The sequence below is a fragment of the Telmatherina bonti genome (genome assembly GCF_933228915.1).
Source record: "Telmatherina bonti genome assembly, chromosome: 2".
Classification (NCBI taxonomy): Eukaryota; Metazoa; Chordata; class Actinopteri; order Atheriniformes; family Telmatherinidae; genus Telmatherina; species Telmatherina bonti.
This window is the reverse complement of record NC_136620.1, coordinates 27,291,147-27,307,628: the sequence shown is the minus strand read 5'-3', so window position 1 is coordinate 27,307,628 and position 16,482 is coordinate 27,291,147. Positions and strand designations below refer to the sequence as shown.

The 16,482-nt window shown below is 35.8% G+C and overlaps 2 protein-coding genes across 2 annotated transcripts in view; both read left to right on the top strand.

Annotated features, from left to right (window-relative positions):
• The window catches only part of sqor (sulfide quinone oxidoreductase), a gene marked incomplete at its 3' end in the record, with an annotated part of 5,618 nt that extends 3,299 nt beyond the window's left edge, over window positions 1-2,319 (top strand). The window contains exon 8 of the mRNA XM_079257196.1: window positions 2,315-2,319. Coding sequence (XP_079113322.1) covers window positions 2,315-2,319 — 5 coding nt within the window. The remainder of the gene's footprint in view (window positions 1-2,314) is intronic.
• Window positions 2,320-2,585: 266 nt separating this feature from the next.
• ctdspl2a (CTD (carboxy-terminal domain, RNA polymerase II, polypeptide A) small phosphatase like 2a) lies at window positions 2,586-13,379 on the top strand. The gene is made up of 13 exons (XM_079254733.1): window positions 2,586-2,737; window positions 4,478-4,689; window positions 5,245-5,380; window positions 5,534-5,680; window positions 6,194-6,421; window positions 6,969-7,062; window positions 8,663-8,774; window positions 8,858-8,944; window positions 9,042-9,104; window positions 9,189-9,268; window positions 10,462-10,588; window positions 10,702-10,797; window positions 12,523-13,379. Exons 2-13 carry the CDS (start codon window positions 4,501-4,503, stop codon window positions 12,586-12,588), a joined length of 1,425 nt encoding a protein of 474 aa, XP_079110859.1. The 5' UTR covers window positions 2,586-2,737; window positions 4,478-4,500; the 3' UTR covers window positions 12,589-13,379.
• Window positions 13,380-16,482: the final 3,103 nt, after the last annotated feature.

Genomic DNA, 16,482 nt, shown 5'->3' with positions numbered 1-16,482 from the left:
AAAGGACTGGTGACCAGTCAAGGGCCCTGCCTGTTGCTCAGTGATGACTGGGATAGGCAGCAGCTTCCCCCGCGACCCTTAATTGGACTAAAGGGTCAAAAAGATGGATAAATTTCAGCGTCTTAACCTACATATAGGTACTTATTAATTTTACAATGAAGACAGAGGGCTTGCACATTCAGCTTTTAAATTGCTTGCTGGTAAATGTTGGTGCCTTTTACAGCTCTATGAATGAGAAGATTTGCAACAGCAAAAAACAATCTTTTTCTTAATTTTGTTTTTCAGTCATAATTTTTAACTCTTCATGAGCCATTGTATGTAGCTAAATTTTGTGGGGTTAATGTGCTTGGTACAGAATTCATTCCCTCGTGGTGCACACTCATCCAATACACTGACACACAATTTATCATGTTGCCCATTTATTGTGCAACTTGCAGTTTAGGCTGGCAAGGCAAAATGTACAAAAAAGAAGCATACATTACAGTCATTCAATTAGTTGTTTCTGCAGAATGTTATTGGAGGGTGTAAGTCTACAGCTTTAACCATAAACTAGTTTTGAGTGCAAGTCACTCAGTATTGTATAGAAATATAGGCCTACTGTTTTCCATGTTTCTACTGTTAAACTTGTTCATATTGGCAAAGATTGGTCATAATGTGTCAAATGTTTGATAATGCTTTAATTTGTCCTGTATTTTTGCTCCGTTGAACTTTGAAAACTGAATGTCCAATCATTTAAACATGCTGCACCTTATCTGACCAAACGTTTTGGAAAAAGTTGTTTGGGGATGTGGGACCATTACATGCAAAGTTGAAGTGATTTCTCTTACATTTTCAATATTGCTGTCATACGTTTTCCTACAGGGTGATTATTTTCTTTGGGCTGAATTCAGTCATAAACATTTTAACACTGCTGAATTAACATATATTTAAAAAGATATGTTTGTCTCAGATAAATAAAATAATTTGAGTTATTTTGGTTTTCAACATTGTTTTCAAGGTGACGTCTGTATTGCTCATGCCTGTTGAGCATTGGAAGTCAGTAGCAGGCCAACACTTGACCAGCAATTGTCATCAGTGCATGAATAAGTCATTTAAGATGATGGTGTTTTGTTAACAACCACCTTCCGAGCAACAGTTAACTAAACTGTGATGTTAAAATCAACCTGTTGGAATAAATAATAGTCATATGTTCAATGGTGGTGTAGCTGGATAGTGTGTTTACTTAACAGGAGAACAATTTAGACAGTCAGGCTTTGATCCCTAAAAACGACAACCAGAATCTTTTTCACATTGACTTTCTGTTGCTTGTTTGTAAAGCGAACCAAAACTGCAACAATGGAGATATTTAGCCCATTTGTTTCAGTGTTATTATACAAAAAAAAAACAAGCAAAGTTTTAGCATTTCTCTACATTTTTTTCTTATTTGAGCCATTTTGCATTGTGGCCATTATTGGTCTCTGTGGGCCACTTGAGTGGTATTTTTGTATTTGTTTCACTCTTAATTTTGCATATGACATATTTCTGTCATGTTATTTTTCATCAATTCTTTTAAATTTTGACATCTTGACGAAGTTTTTTAATTTCTTATTTTTGGCTGTTTTAGATTTAGGAAAGTGGTTTTGTAGTCATGTTTAATATTTTTCTTACAGTTGTGCTCATATGTATTCATACCCTTTCATTAAAAAAGGCTGAATTTACAACAGTCACTCAAATAACTGGAGACTTAAAAAAAAAAAAAAAAGAACTATAACTAAAAATTTGAAAAAGAAAAAAAAAGTAATATAATACACTGTTTTGTTTTTTTGTTGTTGTTTTTTTTTAAAATTTAATTTAATTTTATTGAGTTGTAGAAAAAAACAAGAAACAAATTGGTCCTGAACAAATTAGAGTGCTTTTCTGTTGAACAGTGGGATAAAATACCTCTCAACGGGTGCAGAAGTCTGACTGAGAGGAACAGAAAACACCTGACTGTAGTGGAAACATTAAAAGATTGTTCAACAAAATATTAGTTTATGGTGATGTGATATGAAATGATTTAACAAGAAATGATCTTATTGCTTGCTTTTTAAAAAAATAAAAAAATAAAATTCTATTGAACCATAATTAGAAAATAATGTAATGATTTTCATCAATTTTTTAAAATTTATTATTACTTTAGTCAATCTCATCTTATTTTACAGGCAGCTGTTTTTTTTTTTTCTTTTTAATGAAAGGGTATGAATAAATATAAGCACAACTGTAAATCATTGTAATCATTTTACTTCCCCCCCATCCTTTGCCACTAAGCTTTTAAGCTTTGTGTCTCTTTCTATAGTGTGAGGGTTGTCAGGTTTTACATGTTCAGTAATCTGTCCACCAAAAATAAATGGGCTCATAATATAATTTTAATGTTAAAATGTAAGGCGCGTATTTAAATGTTTCTTGTAATCACATATTAACACCAGCAGGATGACGGAGGGCATTAATACAGCTGTGCTTAATTTTCGCGTTGAGTCGGTTCTCCGCCACGTTGGTTCCTCTACGTCTGTGTCGCATTCCCCTGCGCACCACCAACGTTATGTTTGTGATGAGGCGGGAAATGGCGTCCGAAGACATGGTTGATCTGTGACTTGCCACCGAGCGACGGACATAGCTGGTGGGTCAACAATTACGGCTCGACCTCTATTGGTGGCCGCCACGGTCGCGGCCGAGAGCTGACAACGCTGCGGCAAGTTTCGAAGAGCTTCCGAGATCATCTGTTAGTAATAAACGTGATGTAAACAGAATGTTTGTCCCTTTGAAAGCAGCTACAGCTAGCTAAAGGCTAACGTTAGTCAGCGAAGGGGGCGTAGTCTAATGGCTGAACATAGTTGTAGAGCGAACAAAATAACTTGTTTATTTGCTTAATTTCACTAGCGAATTAAAAAGAAAACCAGTTGCATGTCAAACAATCATATCTTGTCAGAGCTACACGAGATGCCCTGTTACTAGTGAAGTGGATAATGTCACGCCATTACCTTACTGCCTGTGGCGTTTTGTTAGCATGAAAGCTAACTGTAGCCTGTTAGCCAGACAATCCACTGACAGCATCTGGTTTGTTAGCATTAACTGTTATTTTCAGCATACGTATTTGGCTATTAAGTGTCACTTATGGCCACATTAATACAACGCCATGCTGCCAAATAGGAGACAATAGCGTCAATTCGGTTTAAAGTGTCTATTACAGTGTTGTTGCGACGTGGTAGTGCTTGGTTAGCATTAGCCGTCGACGTTGTTTGTGGTAATACCGACTGTCCGATGTTACGTAACGACAGTCAGCGATGCCGTTTGCTGTCAGATATCATTTAGTAACCAGAAAGCTTTCCTACAGCAACAAAACCAAGTCCTAACATTTTTGAACGACTCAAATTTAGACGACTGTCTCTCGTTTATCACATACACCACCCACTGCCGACAGCTCATCCAAACATTTTGGTAATGTTTCACCACATTTTTCTTTTGCTCTCTTTTCACTTGTCCAAGCAGTTTACCGGTGTTATTGTTTGGGTGTCTTTGAGTTGACACTTTTTATATGATTTCCACATGGGCTTTGGTTAGCAATGGGAAGGGGGGAGTTGATGGCACTAAGTCACCTGGTGAATTATTTCTGTAAAGTTTGTGCAGAATTGTTCTTGGATGATTAAGATGCATCTTTGATCAGCATTAATATCTGTTGTGAGTTGAGATACGGGATTTGAAGAACTTCAAACACACAGTATGATTATAACTTCATATTGTGGCTTGCTTGTTTAACCAATTGTTTCATGCAGAAGCTTTATGACAAAGACCCAGATTAATTACTAGAGTGCTTTTAGGTTGTAAAGTGTGTCTGAAATTGAATTTCCCCTTGGGATGAATAAAGTATTTTTGATTTGAAATGTAATAACAAATTACATAACAGAAAATATTAAAATTTTAAATGCAAAATAGCAACTATATCATCTGTACATAACTTGTCAGTGTATGGAAATGATTAAAACCTTTTGTCTTTATTGTGATAAACAGGTTTTGTTTTTTTTTTCTTATGTAGCAAAAGTTTTTAAAAAAATGTTTTTTTTAATGTTGGTGAGTTATTAAGACATTTTAGAATCCACTCTAATTACCCATACGTTACTAAAGTTAAGGGCTCATATTAGGTAGATCTAAGGCACCCTTTGTACAGAAGTGGTACGTTAATAAAGTTTTTATAATTCATTCAAACAATATTGTATAAATCAATAGACTAATTTATTTGAACGTCTTATTAAAAAAATGTGAGAATCCAAAATATTTCCAAAATCTTCTCCTGAGTGATTGTTGGATTGGATAAAAATGACAGTTTATTTATTATAAGTTGTCCACATGTTGCAAAGGTCTGTAAAAAAAAAAAATGTAAAAATGCATAAGATGGAGTGTTTTCATACATCAGATTTTTGTATGTTTTTAAATGTCTTTTTTTCTTTTTGGTTTTTCTTGTCAGATTTTTCCATGTGACGTTGGAGCATGATGAGGCTGAGAGTGCGTAAAGCTCCTCAGCAGCCAAACACAGGCCACCGAACGCACCCGTCCCAGGCTAAAAGGAAACATCACGAAGTAGAGCCATCCCCAGTGAGGAGTCGGGGCAAAATGCAGAAGAATGAAACAGGCCTCCTCTCCACTATTAAGAAATTTATCCGTGGAAATGCTGTCAAGGTAGGCACCAATGGGGATTCAGCTAACAGTTTTATCTGTTGTAAAGCAAAAACACTTTTGAGAGGCCATCATGCTTTCTTAAAAGCAGATAGATATGGTCATTACTTGTTTAGAAGTTGTGTAGATAACATTGACAGGAATTTGAAGGTTTCCAGCAGAGTATTTAAGTTATTGGCTTGATCTGTTCATGCTTGTAATATTTTAGCTAAGTGGATTATGGTATCCCCTTATGTTTCATTTGGAAAATTTTCACCAAATGATTGAATAGCCAATGTTCACCATTGCTTCACACTGACCTAAAAGGCTAGTTAACCTCAAACAACATTTAGGCCATACAGAACCCACTGGTACTTTAATGGATGCAGCACTATACCAGAGACATCCCATAGTTTTCATACAGTGCAGTGTGCCTAAATTCTGTCTTGAACAGTTTGTAATAAATACTCAAGATTTGTGTCAAATGGTTTAAGATGTTTTTGAAAATCTGATGTTAATGTGAACAATTTGTTATAAGATATTGTGTGTCACTGTTTTATTGTTTGTTTGCGATCTCAGGTGGAGCAGGATATCCCAGCCAAGAGGAGTCGCATTGATTGTAAATCTGACAATGATCTCATTACTTCAACGCCGCAGACCAGAGGTCTTTCCAACAAATCAGTGTCTAGAGTTTGCCGGAAAACTCCAAATAAAGGTACCAGAATCAGCCTGCATAATCCTGGTTACATAGTTATGAGCAACAGTTAAATAAAACATAATAATGCTCATGCACAGATCTTATTTGTAATTTTCAATTACAGTTTTAATTGCTTTAAAAAAACATGTTTGCCTTTTTTACTTTGAATAGATACAATGACTTGCAACAGTAAACCCATGAAACCAAACGGTAAACTGGAAGCACCTGTTGACTCCACGAGCAGCCCACCGCGCACCACTCTGCTTGGAACCATCTTTTCTCCAGTCTTCAACTTTTTCTCACCAGCAACTAAAACTGGTAGGAAACAGTTAACTTCTTATATCTGGCATTTGAAACAAATAAACATCATAAACTTCATCTCTAGATTGTTTCTACATGTAGAAGCATTGCTTCCAACTTAAGTCTGCACATTATTTTAATTAGCAAAATACAGAATTAATCTTGTTTTTGTTAGCTGCAAATGTTTTTATTATATTTATAAAAAAGCTGCTTCAACATCACAATATCCATTTGGGGATAAATGAAGAACTTTTGTTTTATCTTTAACACTAAAACATGCACTTACCTCTTTCTCATGTGTTAGCATAGTCCTAACATATTAAGAGTTATGGCGTGTATTTTGCCTAAGTCCACACATAGTGCAAGACAGAATGAGCCACAGAAAAGTAAAAAAGTTTGGGCGATTGGTACTCTTGCATAGAGCAACAAAAGAGGCTCACGTTTCTGATACAATAGCTTGTGAAATCTCAAGTGTTATTTGTGACATGGCATTGACATTTACTTCATATCATTCATATTCTGTCTTTTAAGCCACCCCGGGCTCAGACTCTCCGGGCCAAGCAGTCGAGGCAGAGGAAATTATAAAGCAGCTGGACATTGAGCAGGCAGAAGAAATGCCAAGCAGCACTCTCACATCCACAGAAGGGATTACTCAATGCCATAATTCCCCAGTTTTACCACAGAGGTTTCAGGTCACCTCTGATGCAACCATAGAAGAAGGAGAGATTGTCACAGAAACTGATATGCCCCCATTAACAGGTAAGACCAGACTCTGTCAAGGTTTACTATCATCCGTATCATGTAGGAAACTTTGATATAAACCCTGAAGTTTGACCATGACGTGTGGGTTGTAACAATATCCACTGATTTTTGGTCAAATGTAGAGTTTACTATTTATTTTTGGAGTGCACTTGTCGATGGCAATGCAGCTCATTTCCATTTCATACCCGGCTTTGTTGTCTGTTCTACTAAATATCAGATCATAGTTTATAAAATGTTCTAAAAAAATTATTCAAGAAAACTAGTGAGTCAAAAAATCTTGTTTGTTGAAACTATGTACTGTGATTACAGACCAAAGGAAGAGTATTAAATTTTTAGTTAATATCAACTAAACAACTTCACTTTTTCTGTGGAAGGAGTCAGACACAGCATCAAGATACTAGATGTTTGGTGTAAATGTCTCATTCACCTTTTTATTTCAATGGTTGTAACCTTAATATGATTTGCCCGGTAAAAACTCTTAGTTTTTTCTCTTCTTTCAAAGCATTAAAGTTAAATTGCTCTTTCACCTGTCTGTATCTATCAGCTCCTGGGTGTATGTCAGATGGCAGCTACCCAAACTCGATACCCACGGCTCCTGCTGAAACCTCTTATGAAGAGGACTGGGAAGTTTTTGACCCGTAAGTTGACTTAGCAGCTTATTAAGACAAGCAGTCTATTATTTGCAATAGTAAAACAAGTAACTCAAAAAGACTCAAAAACCTCACTGCTTTGTTTCATTTGTCAAGTTTTCACTATCCATTTTGATAACACAGAACACTGGGACGATCTGATTGATTTCCCACAAAGCAAAATCTGACCGAAACATTTACATTTCAGCATGCATAAATCTTAAAAGTAAATAAATATTTAATCTAAAAGGTTTTTTTAAAAGTTAAAGCTAATCACCTGGCCAAATTAAACTTGTAACAGATTTGATTCTGAAAAGTTATCACTGACTTAACACAATGCTGTGTTTATATTTGGTGGTTAAATTGCCAACATCTGAGCAACATTAAAATGTAGTGCAAAGCTGACTTCGAAGATGATGGTTGAATGTTTTTTTTTTTTATGCCAGTCCTACAACAATCATAAATCCATGTTGGGTTTGAATTTAGATTCCAAGCTTAAATATTAAATATTCATACCTGTTGAGCCTGACACCAACCTTAAAGTAAGCTGTCACAGTCAAAATGGAGGTTGGTTGTTATATTGCCATGGGAACCTCATGTTTAATTGGTGATGCAAAGAGAGTTTTTTAATCTACATGTTTTCCCTATTTGACAAGTCTGTTCTACAGCTGATATCAAATCAAACACATATGAAAAAACTAACAAGTGTAATCCTATATTTTAGAGAATAGTTGACCATTTAAAAGAATCCCTTTTGTTTGCTTTTTCCAGTAATTTATGTAATTTCCTAGTTATTAAATGTCACTCCCAGGGCTAAACACACTGACCACATTAAATATTGAAGAGCTTTATGTGCAGCTGCTGAAATGAGAGAGAGGTAGAAATGAACTTACTAATGCACTAAAAATTCTGCAAGCTATGTACTCTTAATTAAGCTATATAACTCTTAATGACCTTCATATTCTTTTCCACATACCTCTTATCGGACCCTCAGGTCATTTAGGAAACTTTGACATAAACCCTGAAGTCTATGAATGGAGTGTCAGGTAATATTTTGTTTTGAAGACATGTTAAATGATGCATAAAACACCCCATTTTTAATAAAATCATGCACAGAAGGGGTATTAAGGGGGGGGAAAAAACTTCTGATCAGAGCTAGAATACAGCTAAGAGGATGATTAAGTTTTGTTGAACCATCTAACACAAAGACAAGCTGACTGTGTTGAACTTGGTTTGTGGTACACCCTTTTGTACCCACATCCAAGGTGACATTGTATTAGTGAACGGAGCTTAGTGAGGAGAAACCTTCAGCCACCAGATGGCAGCAAAGACGGAGCTTGTTCATGATCACCGATGGCATGTGCCACCATGTTTACGCCCCCACTGCCCTTCTTTGGAGAAACTGCTGATTCTTACATGCTTTTAATATTGCAGTTCTTTGAAGCTTTTCGACCACAGTAAGGTCCTGAGTGTGTAACACCTTTTAAATAAGGGATCAGGTTTGCTGGTGTTAGTGGTCACGTATACTTTGCCTTGATGAGTCACATTATATATTATTAGGACAATACTTGTGAGCTTTGAATCATGATTTTATGTTTTCTGTTTTAAGGTACTTCTTCATTAAGCATGTGCCTCCACTGACAGAAGAGCAGTTAACGCGTAAACCAGCGTTACCGCTGAAAACACGCAGCACACCTGAGTTCTCTCTGGTCTTGGATCTGGTGAGCAGCAGATGCTTTTATGGAATTTCCTCATATTGGAAATAGACTCTTACAGCTTTTTATTTTCCTCCGTCTGCTGCCAGGATGAAACTCTGGTTCACTGTAGTTTGAATGAATTGGAAGATGCAGCCCTGACATTCCCTGTGCTCTTTCAAGATGTAATATACCAGGTAGGAACTGTGGTGAATCGATGTCTAGTTAAAGAGTCTGACTTTTACTGCTGATCTGATTAAACAGCTTTTGTGTTTGTAACTTTAAAATCTGCAGGTGTATGTTAGGTTGAGGCCCTTTTTCCGAGAGTTTCTCGAGCGCATGTCTCAGTTGTACGAGGTAAGGTGTTTCTTCTTCACTGAGTGCGCACAGTTTGTGTTTAATATGATCTGTTTATTTAGTGCTGTCCTTATCAAATTACAGATTATTCTCTTCACGGCTTCAAAGAAGGTCTATGCTGACAAGTTGCTCAACATCCTGGACCCAAAAAAGCAGTTAGTCAGGTTAGTGAAAGCAGCTTTTAAAGAAGAAGATCTGGATTTTAGAGCTGCTCTTTCGATAGTGTCTTGTAAAACTATATTAAAACTTGCTTTCTTTGATTTGTTGCATTACAACCTTTGAATTGGTATGTTTTGTGGTTTTTATATTATGGAACAACAAAAAAGTTTATCTGATTAAGTGGGGAAAAAAAAAAAATCTTAAGTGATTTTTTTTTTAAGTTAAATAGTGGAAAGTAGATTTTGTATTTCATCCCCTCTTAATTTTGAAACTTTAAAGTGAGATCTTTTGCTGCCAATTGAATTCAAAAGTCACAAAATTTTTTCAGCTATACCACCTGTGTGCAGTCTAGCCCTTGTTTCCGTAATTTAATCACACTCAGTTCCTGGATTTGTCTCATATATTTGTGTCTTAGTTCCTCCTACGAGGGATACAAGTAGAGTCTAGCACAGTTAACAAAATAAGACTTCCAATACAGCTTCATTACATAACCATTAAGTTGTAGCTTGCGTAATTTGATTATTCTGTTGCATGAGCATTATGTGTGTGACAAGGTAAATTACTTTAAATTCAAATCAAATCAAACTTTTAGTTTTTCTTAATTCATTTTTCAGAATTCAGTTTAACATGTAAAGTCAACATGATGCACCCTCTTCAGATATTTGCATACCTATCAGGTTCTAGATTTTAAAATACAAGAAAGTCACTGGCAACCGCCCAGAGGGTCATGGTGGGAGTAGAACAGGTCTCGTTCCCAATCGAGGGGAGTTTCTCTCCTTGTGTATTTTCTCCCTATATGAAAATAAAACTACGAGATGACGTCAGGAAACGGGTAAAAATGTAGTTGTTTACCAGCCAAATCAGGATACTTTACAACTATGGATGTTTGGCTGTAAAAAAAGGGTGTATCTTCGCTTGTAGCTCCTTAAACAGGTCTTTTTTCTATTCAATCCTTCCTACTTTAGATGTCTTTTAAAATGTACTTTACCATGATTTTTTTTTTTCTCGGTCACTTGAAGGAGGATCGAGGAGCTGAATTTAGATTAGATGAGCTTTAAGTATCATAAGGGTTCAGTTTGACATTAAACATTAATTTGATGTTAAAACTTCCAGATCAGGGTCACAAACTATACAGATGATATATAATCAGCCTTCATGACAGAAATGTCCATGATTAAAACATTCTTTTCATTTTTAGACATAGACTGTTTCGAGAGCACTGTGTGTGTGTTCAAGGAAACTATATTAAAGACCTGAACATTCTCGGACGAGATCTTTCCAAGACGGTTATCATAGACAACTCACCTCAAGCCTTTGCTTATCAGGTAAAACTTTGATACCATAAAAGAGAAAGAAAAACTTGTATTAATTAAATTTCAGTCTGTCTGTGTCTCTATAATTCTGTCTCATTGAATCTAACAATTATTTTGTCTTGCAGCTTTCCAATGGAATCCCTATTGAGAGCTGGTTTGTGGATCGAAATGATAATGAGCTTCTAAAGCTTGTTCCTTTCCTTGAGAAACTTGTGGAGCTGGTATGTACTTTTGGACCTCTATAGACATGGAATTAAATGTTGCAAAAGTGCATAGTAAAATATATTTATTTTACTGCTAGCAAAGCATAGACAAATTTGTGAAAGTATCAATGTGCAAACAATGATGAATCAACAACAGGCTGTTTAAAAACATAAACATAGACAAGAAATATGATAAGGCATGTCTGTCCCTGGACTTCACCATTGTAGGGGTGGGTAATGAAAAGCGACCTCAGTGTATTTCTATGTCTCAAAATTTTGGCACCTGACTCACCATTAAGTTGGAGGTATATACATATTAATGTTGTTGGGTATAATTGGCAGAGGCTGTATGAAGTGATTTGTTTTATTAAGCTTTACACCACTGTATAAACAGAATGAGTGGCCACTGAAAAGACAGTCTGACGGGCTGGAAGAACAGTGAAAGTTAGAAAACACTTGAGATTGTGTTGGGATTAGTTTACAGTGAGTCATTTTGCATTAGTCACTTGTTTCTTTGTGTGATGTCTTTGTTCTTAGGTTTAACATTTGTTCGTGCTCTTTTATTCTTTGCAGCAACTTAAATGAGCAAATCTGGGGGTTTTTTTGTTTTATTTTTCAAAACTCATGACAATTTAGTAAAGATGGATTTTGAATCACAAATGTTTACAAGACTGTACATGTAAGACGATGTTTAAACAGACTCAGTGTTTCTTTTATTGTTGATCAACATATTTGCAGCCTTTTGACATATTTTCATAGTAGAATTGCATTGGACACTGAAACCAAATTAGGGAATGTTCATATCAGTCTTTTTTATTCAAATCCTGGTCCGTTTTGTCAGAAAGTCAGTTTTGTTTGGGGGTACTGTGAATATACAAATGAATTATGATTCAGATCAAAGAAGCAGACTTTGTCTGCCTACAAATACAGGTCGCAGTCAGTTTCAAGTGGACCAAATACAGGAAAAGGACTACAAAACAAAGTGCAGCGTGGGTAAATGCAATCAAAGTGTGGAATAACGGGCGGAGGAAGAAATAGTTTACGGGGAAGACGTGAAGGAATTTGGTCAAAGTTCTGATAGAAATCTGATGAACTCAGACCACTAGGATCTGATGCAGCTCCATATTTTCTGGCCTCTGGTGTAGAGTGAAACATGTTTTTTTTTTCTAAAAAGGTCTGAGTCCTTTTAGAACTGCAGCGTGAACGTAGTCTCTGTCTGGAATCATGTTGCCGACCACAACTAAACCGAGTCCCCAATCGGACCAAGTATAGCAGACTGTTCTGATATGAGTACAGTTGCCAAGTCAAGGACATGTCTTTATGGGATAAGAAATCTTTTTTTAAAAAAAAAAAAAAAAAACTGACAGCACTTTGGTCAGCCACATTGTTTTTTAAGTGCTCTATAAGTAAAGATGGTTTGATATTAAATGGCATTATGATTTTTCTGCTTCTGTGGAGAATAATTAAACTGTCAGACTTGGATTAACCAGGTGTTAGAAACTAGTAGCAGTGTATTGTTTGCTCGGATGCAGGCGGGTCAGTTTGAAATTGTGGTGAGCTGATAGACAGGCATCATCAGAATAACAAACTTTGCCTGTTCTGCTGGAACATTAATGAAATTAAATGAAAAATACTTTATAATATAAATATATATTTATAATATTTATAATATATTTAAAGGCAGAAAACAGCTTCTTTTATGGTCATTGCTGAAATTCATCTCTGTCTTCATCTTTATCACAGAATGAAGACGTCAGACCGCACATCCGGGAACGATTTCGTTTGCACGACCTCCTTCCTCCAGACTGAGCAGCTTGAAGTATCCATTTCTTTCACTTTGAGGTGGTAATAATTGGGGGGGAATACAGAAGGGTTAATTGAGTGGTTTTCTTTACATACGCAACATTGCCATATTTTTTTGTTCTACATGCTTTAGAAAAAGGAAAAGAGAATATTTAAAGTTATGTTTTGATTCAGAAAGTCATGGATGTTTGTTTTTTTTTGTTGTTTTTTTTGGTTTGTTTTTTTTCCTATACGCTCAAACCACACTCGGAACAAACGGACGGCCTTCTGAAGGGTAGCTTGTCTTTAACAACCTGTTAGGATTGACAAAACTGAATGTCACATGGTGTTGGTTCAAACGGACCTCTTTGGTTTTTAGTCTGTCCTTCAATGGCCAGTCAAACTTGTATATTATTCACTCTATTTACATGTAAATATGTGTAAATAAATGTTTTTCTTTAAAATTTTTAAGTCATTTTACTTTCTCTTTGGGTTTTTAGTATGTACTCTTTGATTCAGTTGCTTTTATAGACCAACAAAATGTTCCATGTTTTGTTTGAAGTTGTTAAGCAGCTGTTTTTCTGTTGTATGCCTGCAGTATTCCTGTGATGCTTTACTCCATTACATGCAGTTGTCTGTAATAAGGTGCAGTTTTTAAAAAATGTATCTTTGGGAGAAAAAAAATGTTTCAGAAATCTTTTAAAAGTTGTGAAATGTAAGCAAGAATAAGGTCTCAAATGAATACAAAGCCATAATGGCCAAACAGTAATTTTAGAAATTTGTATCTTGAGAATACATTTCTGATTTTGACACTTTGATCGTCCTCTTTGATGGGGTTGGTAGGGGGAGGGGGACGGGGGGGGGGGGGGGGGGGGGGGGGGGGGGGGGGGTTGAGGTTCTGGCATCTTGCACTTTGACATCCAGCCCTTTGTAATTTGATGTAAAATCTTGTCACTTTTCTACAAGGTGTGTATCACCTAAATTTGTTATGTGGGGAAAATGAAATTGTAGCACCAGCAAATTGCCAACATGTTTGCTTTGAAATATTGTTTTCCAAGACGTCTTGTATGTTGGATCTTTGATGTAGGAGTCACAACTTTTATTGACTATTGAATGATCACTCCTGGTGTATTCAGTGTTACTTAATGGTTTCCTTGAAAATAAATACATTTTTATACGACCAGAAGCCTCATTATCTTTTATCTTACAGCAAATGTTTATGTTGGTCACTTTTGAATTGGAAGACAAAGGAGAATCTTTAGGTTATAGCAAACTCCAGCAGCATGAGACCAGTCACCAATTGGAAGATACCAAGGAGTATTAAAAAGCACAAGAATGGGGCAGGATGCCTTTCATTCCAACTGTGAATACACACCAGATGTGTTTTAATACGGCAGGAAAATTAAGCAATGTTGAATGATGGAAAAAAACGGTAAAATCTAATAAATTATAATCAAATAATGGCTGCAGCAATATCAATCAAATCACCTTAAATCACAATGGTTATCTGTGACTTGTGGCATCAGAAATTAATTTTAATATTTTGATCAAAAAAATAAACCAATTCAGATTCAATTTAGTTACGTTCAAATTAGACTTACATGTTTTCATATAGTTGAATAAATACTACTGCCATTTTCATTAAATGAGGTCCAACACGAAATAAATTCCACTGTTCCACTGTTTTCAGTGTTCACATGACCTGAATTAACCAATGAGAGGTTTTTGCCACAGACAGTCCTAGATTATTGTAGTTGAACTGTTAAAACCAAGCTATGGAAGCAATGAAAGACATCCACAGAACTCCATCTACAGCTATCCAAATCTGTGTTTTCACCCTGTAACAAACATACAAGCAAACTATTGATCAAACCCAAAATATCAAATTAGTTACAATTACTCATTTAGAAAAGCCACAGTTTCTTCTTGGCTCTAGTTAACAGGAACAATCATATAAAAAATTATATTTGTAGTAATTCTGATATGTGCATCAGGGGGGCGAAATATATCAAGAGAAAACTGGAAAACCCTATTAATCTCCTTTTACACAAAACCCTGACTTCCTTGCAGGTGTCAGTTCATCTCTATAGGTAATACAATCCATGTGTTTTGTTATTTAAAGACAAAACCTTTATATCTCCTCAGCATTTACAGGAGATGTTAAAAAATACCCTCCGACCATTTCAATGACACTTTATATCTTCCCTTAAATTCCCTTCGACTGCTCCATACCTTCAGCAACTGGATACATTTATTCTCAACTGTAAAATATCACAGCCTTTCATTTCTGGTTTTCATTCTCAGTTGCTTTTTCCTTGACACATATGAGTTACCCAATATTTCCAACAAATGAGACAGTGACTTTAGCTCTGAATTCAGTGAAGACGACTGGAAAGATGCAACAGATGTGATCAGATCAGAACATCTGCAGGCAGGCTGAGGGGGGAAAAAAGATGATATAATAAAACATGTGTGAAGTATACAATCAGACAGTAAGACTTATTTTCATTTATGTATTTTTAAAAATAAAATCTGATACAATCTGTTTGACATTTCATATTTCAATACTACGGCACATGACAGACCTGACGGTCCATCAAGCACCTGCCGATCTGTCAGCTGTAAAACACTGTATAATGAAAGAATCCATGCTTTTTTGATAAGATAATAAGATATATTACCTGTATCTGTATATTATCAACAAGGGCTGTGAGAGACCTATCTTTTGTGATTTTGAAACACGTACAACACCCCCCCCCCCAAAAAAAAAAACGCTTTTCTGCACAAGACATCTTTAAAAAGGCCCTGATGGTTAAGGGGTTAAAATAATAAAAGGTATAAAATACAATGTTCTGTTAAAAGTTTTATACATGAGAACACCAAACTGCAACAGTAAGTCTTGTCATGATGTTGAGCTGATTTTGCTGTTTCCTGGGTTAAATCAGAGGATCAATACATTTTAGTACAACTTGGGTTACGCTGTGCGAGACAATTCAATTTGAGGGAAGGGTTAGAATGCCTTTCAGCGAGATCAAAAACCAGAAGCAGACCCCTAACATCACAAGCAATGGTTGGGAAAAAAACCATATTATTATTATTATTATTATTATTATTATTATTATTATTATTAATAATAATAATAATAATAATAATAATAATAATAATAATAATAATAATAATAATAATAATAATAATAATAACAAGCTGCTTTGGACTGGAGAACATGAAGTCAGACCCAAACCCCAGTGAAAACATTTGGAGACACCTGAAATTTACTTTTGTTCATGAAAATATCTTTAGTTTGCTGAAGCAGGTCAGAGAACATTTACTTTATTCTATTTATTATATTAAAGCAGTAATATTTGGAGACAAATGATCTTTTCATCAAGAGCTTTTAAAACCCTTAAAAACTTAATGTCAAATGACCCTTATGGGATAAATGAGATACTGTAATGCAGAAGAAATGGCAGTAACTGTAAAACTAATATTTTTTAGTGGAGTGAGGTGTGTATGAGATGACCATATAACTACTTGTAACATACTTTGTAGGGTGACTCACAGCCCTTAAAATACGGGAAGCCAGATAAAAGAAAAGAAATGACCATACTACTGAAAACCGGTGGCCATCTTTTATTGTTGTGTACACAGGATTTTATCCCAGATGCTTACGAGATGTCCTCATCTGATAACCTGCTGATGTCTCAATCCTTTTGTTCTTGAGAAATAGGTCATTACCTGATTGTATGTGTGCTTCATAAGATTGTTGATAGTGTGATGATAAGATGGGGGGAAGGGGGGGGGGGGGTGATTAGCCCCCCCCCTTGCCCACGTTCATTGGCTGCTGATGGGTGAGAGGTGGGAGGGAAAGAGGAGGAAGGAGGTGTGGGGTAGCTTAGCACAAGGTCCTTCTGGTGTGTGGGT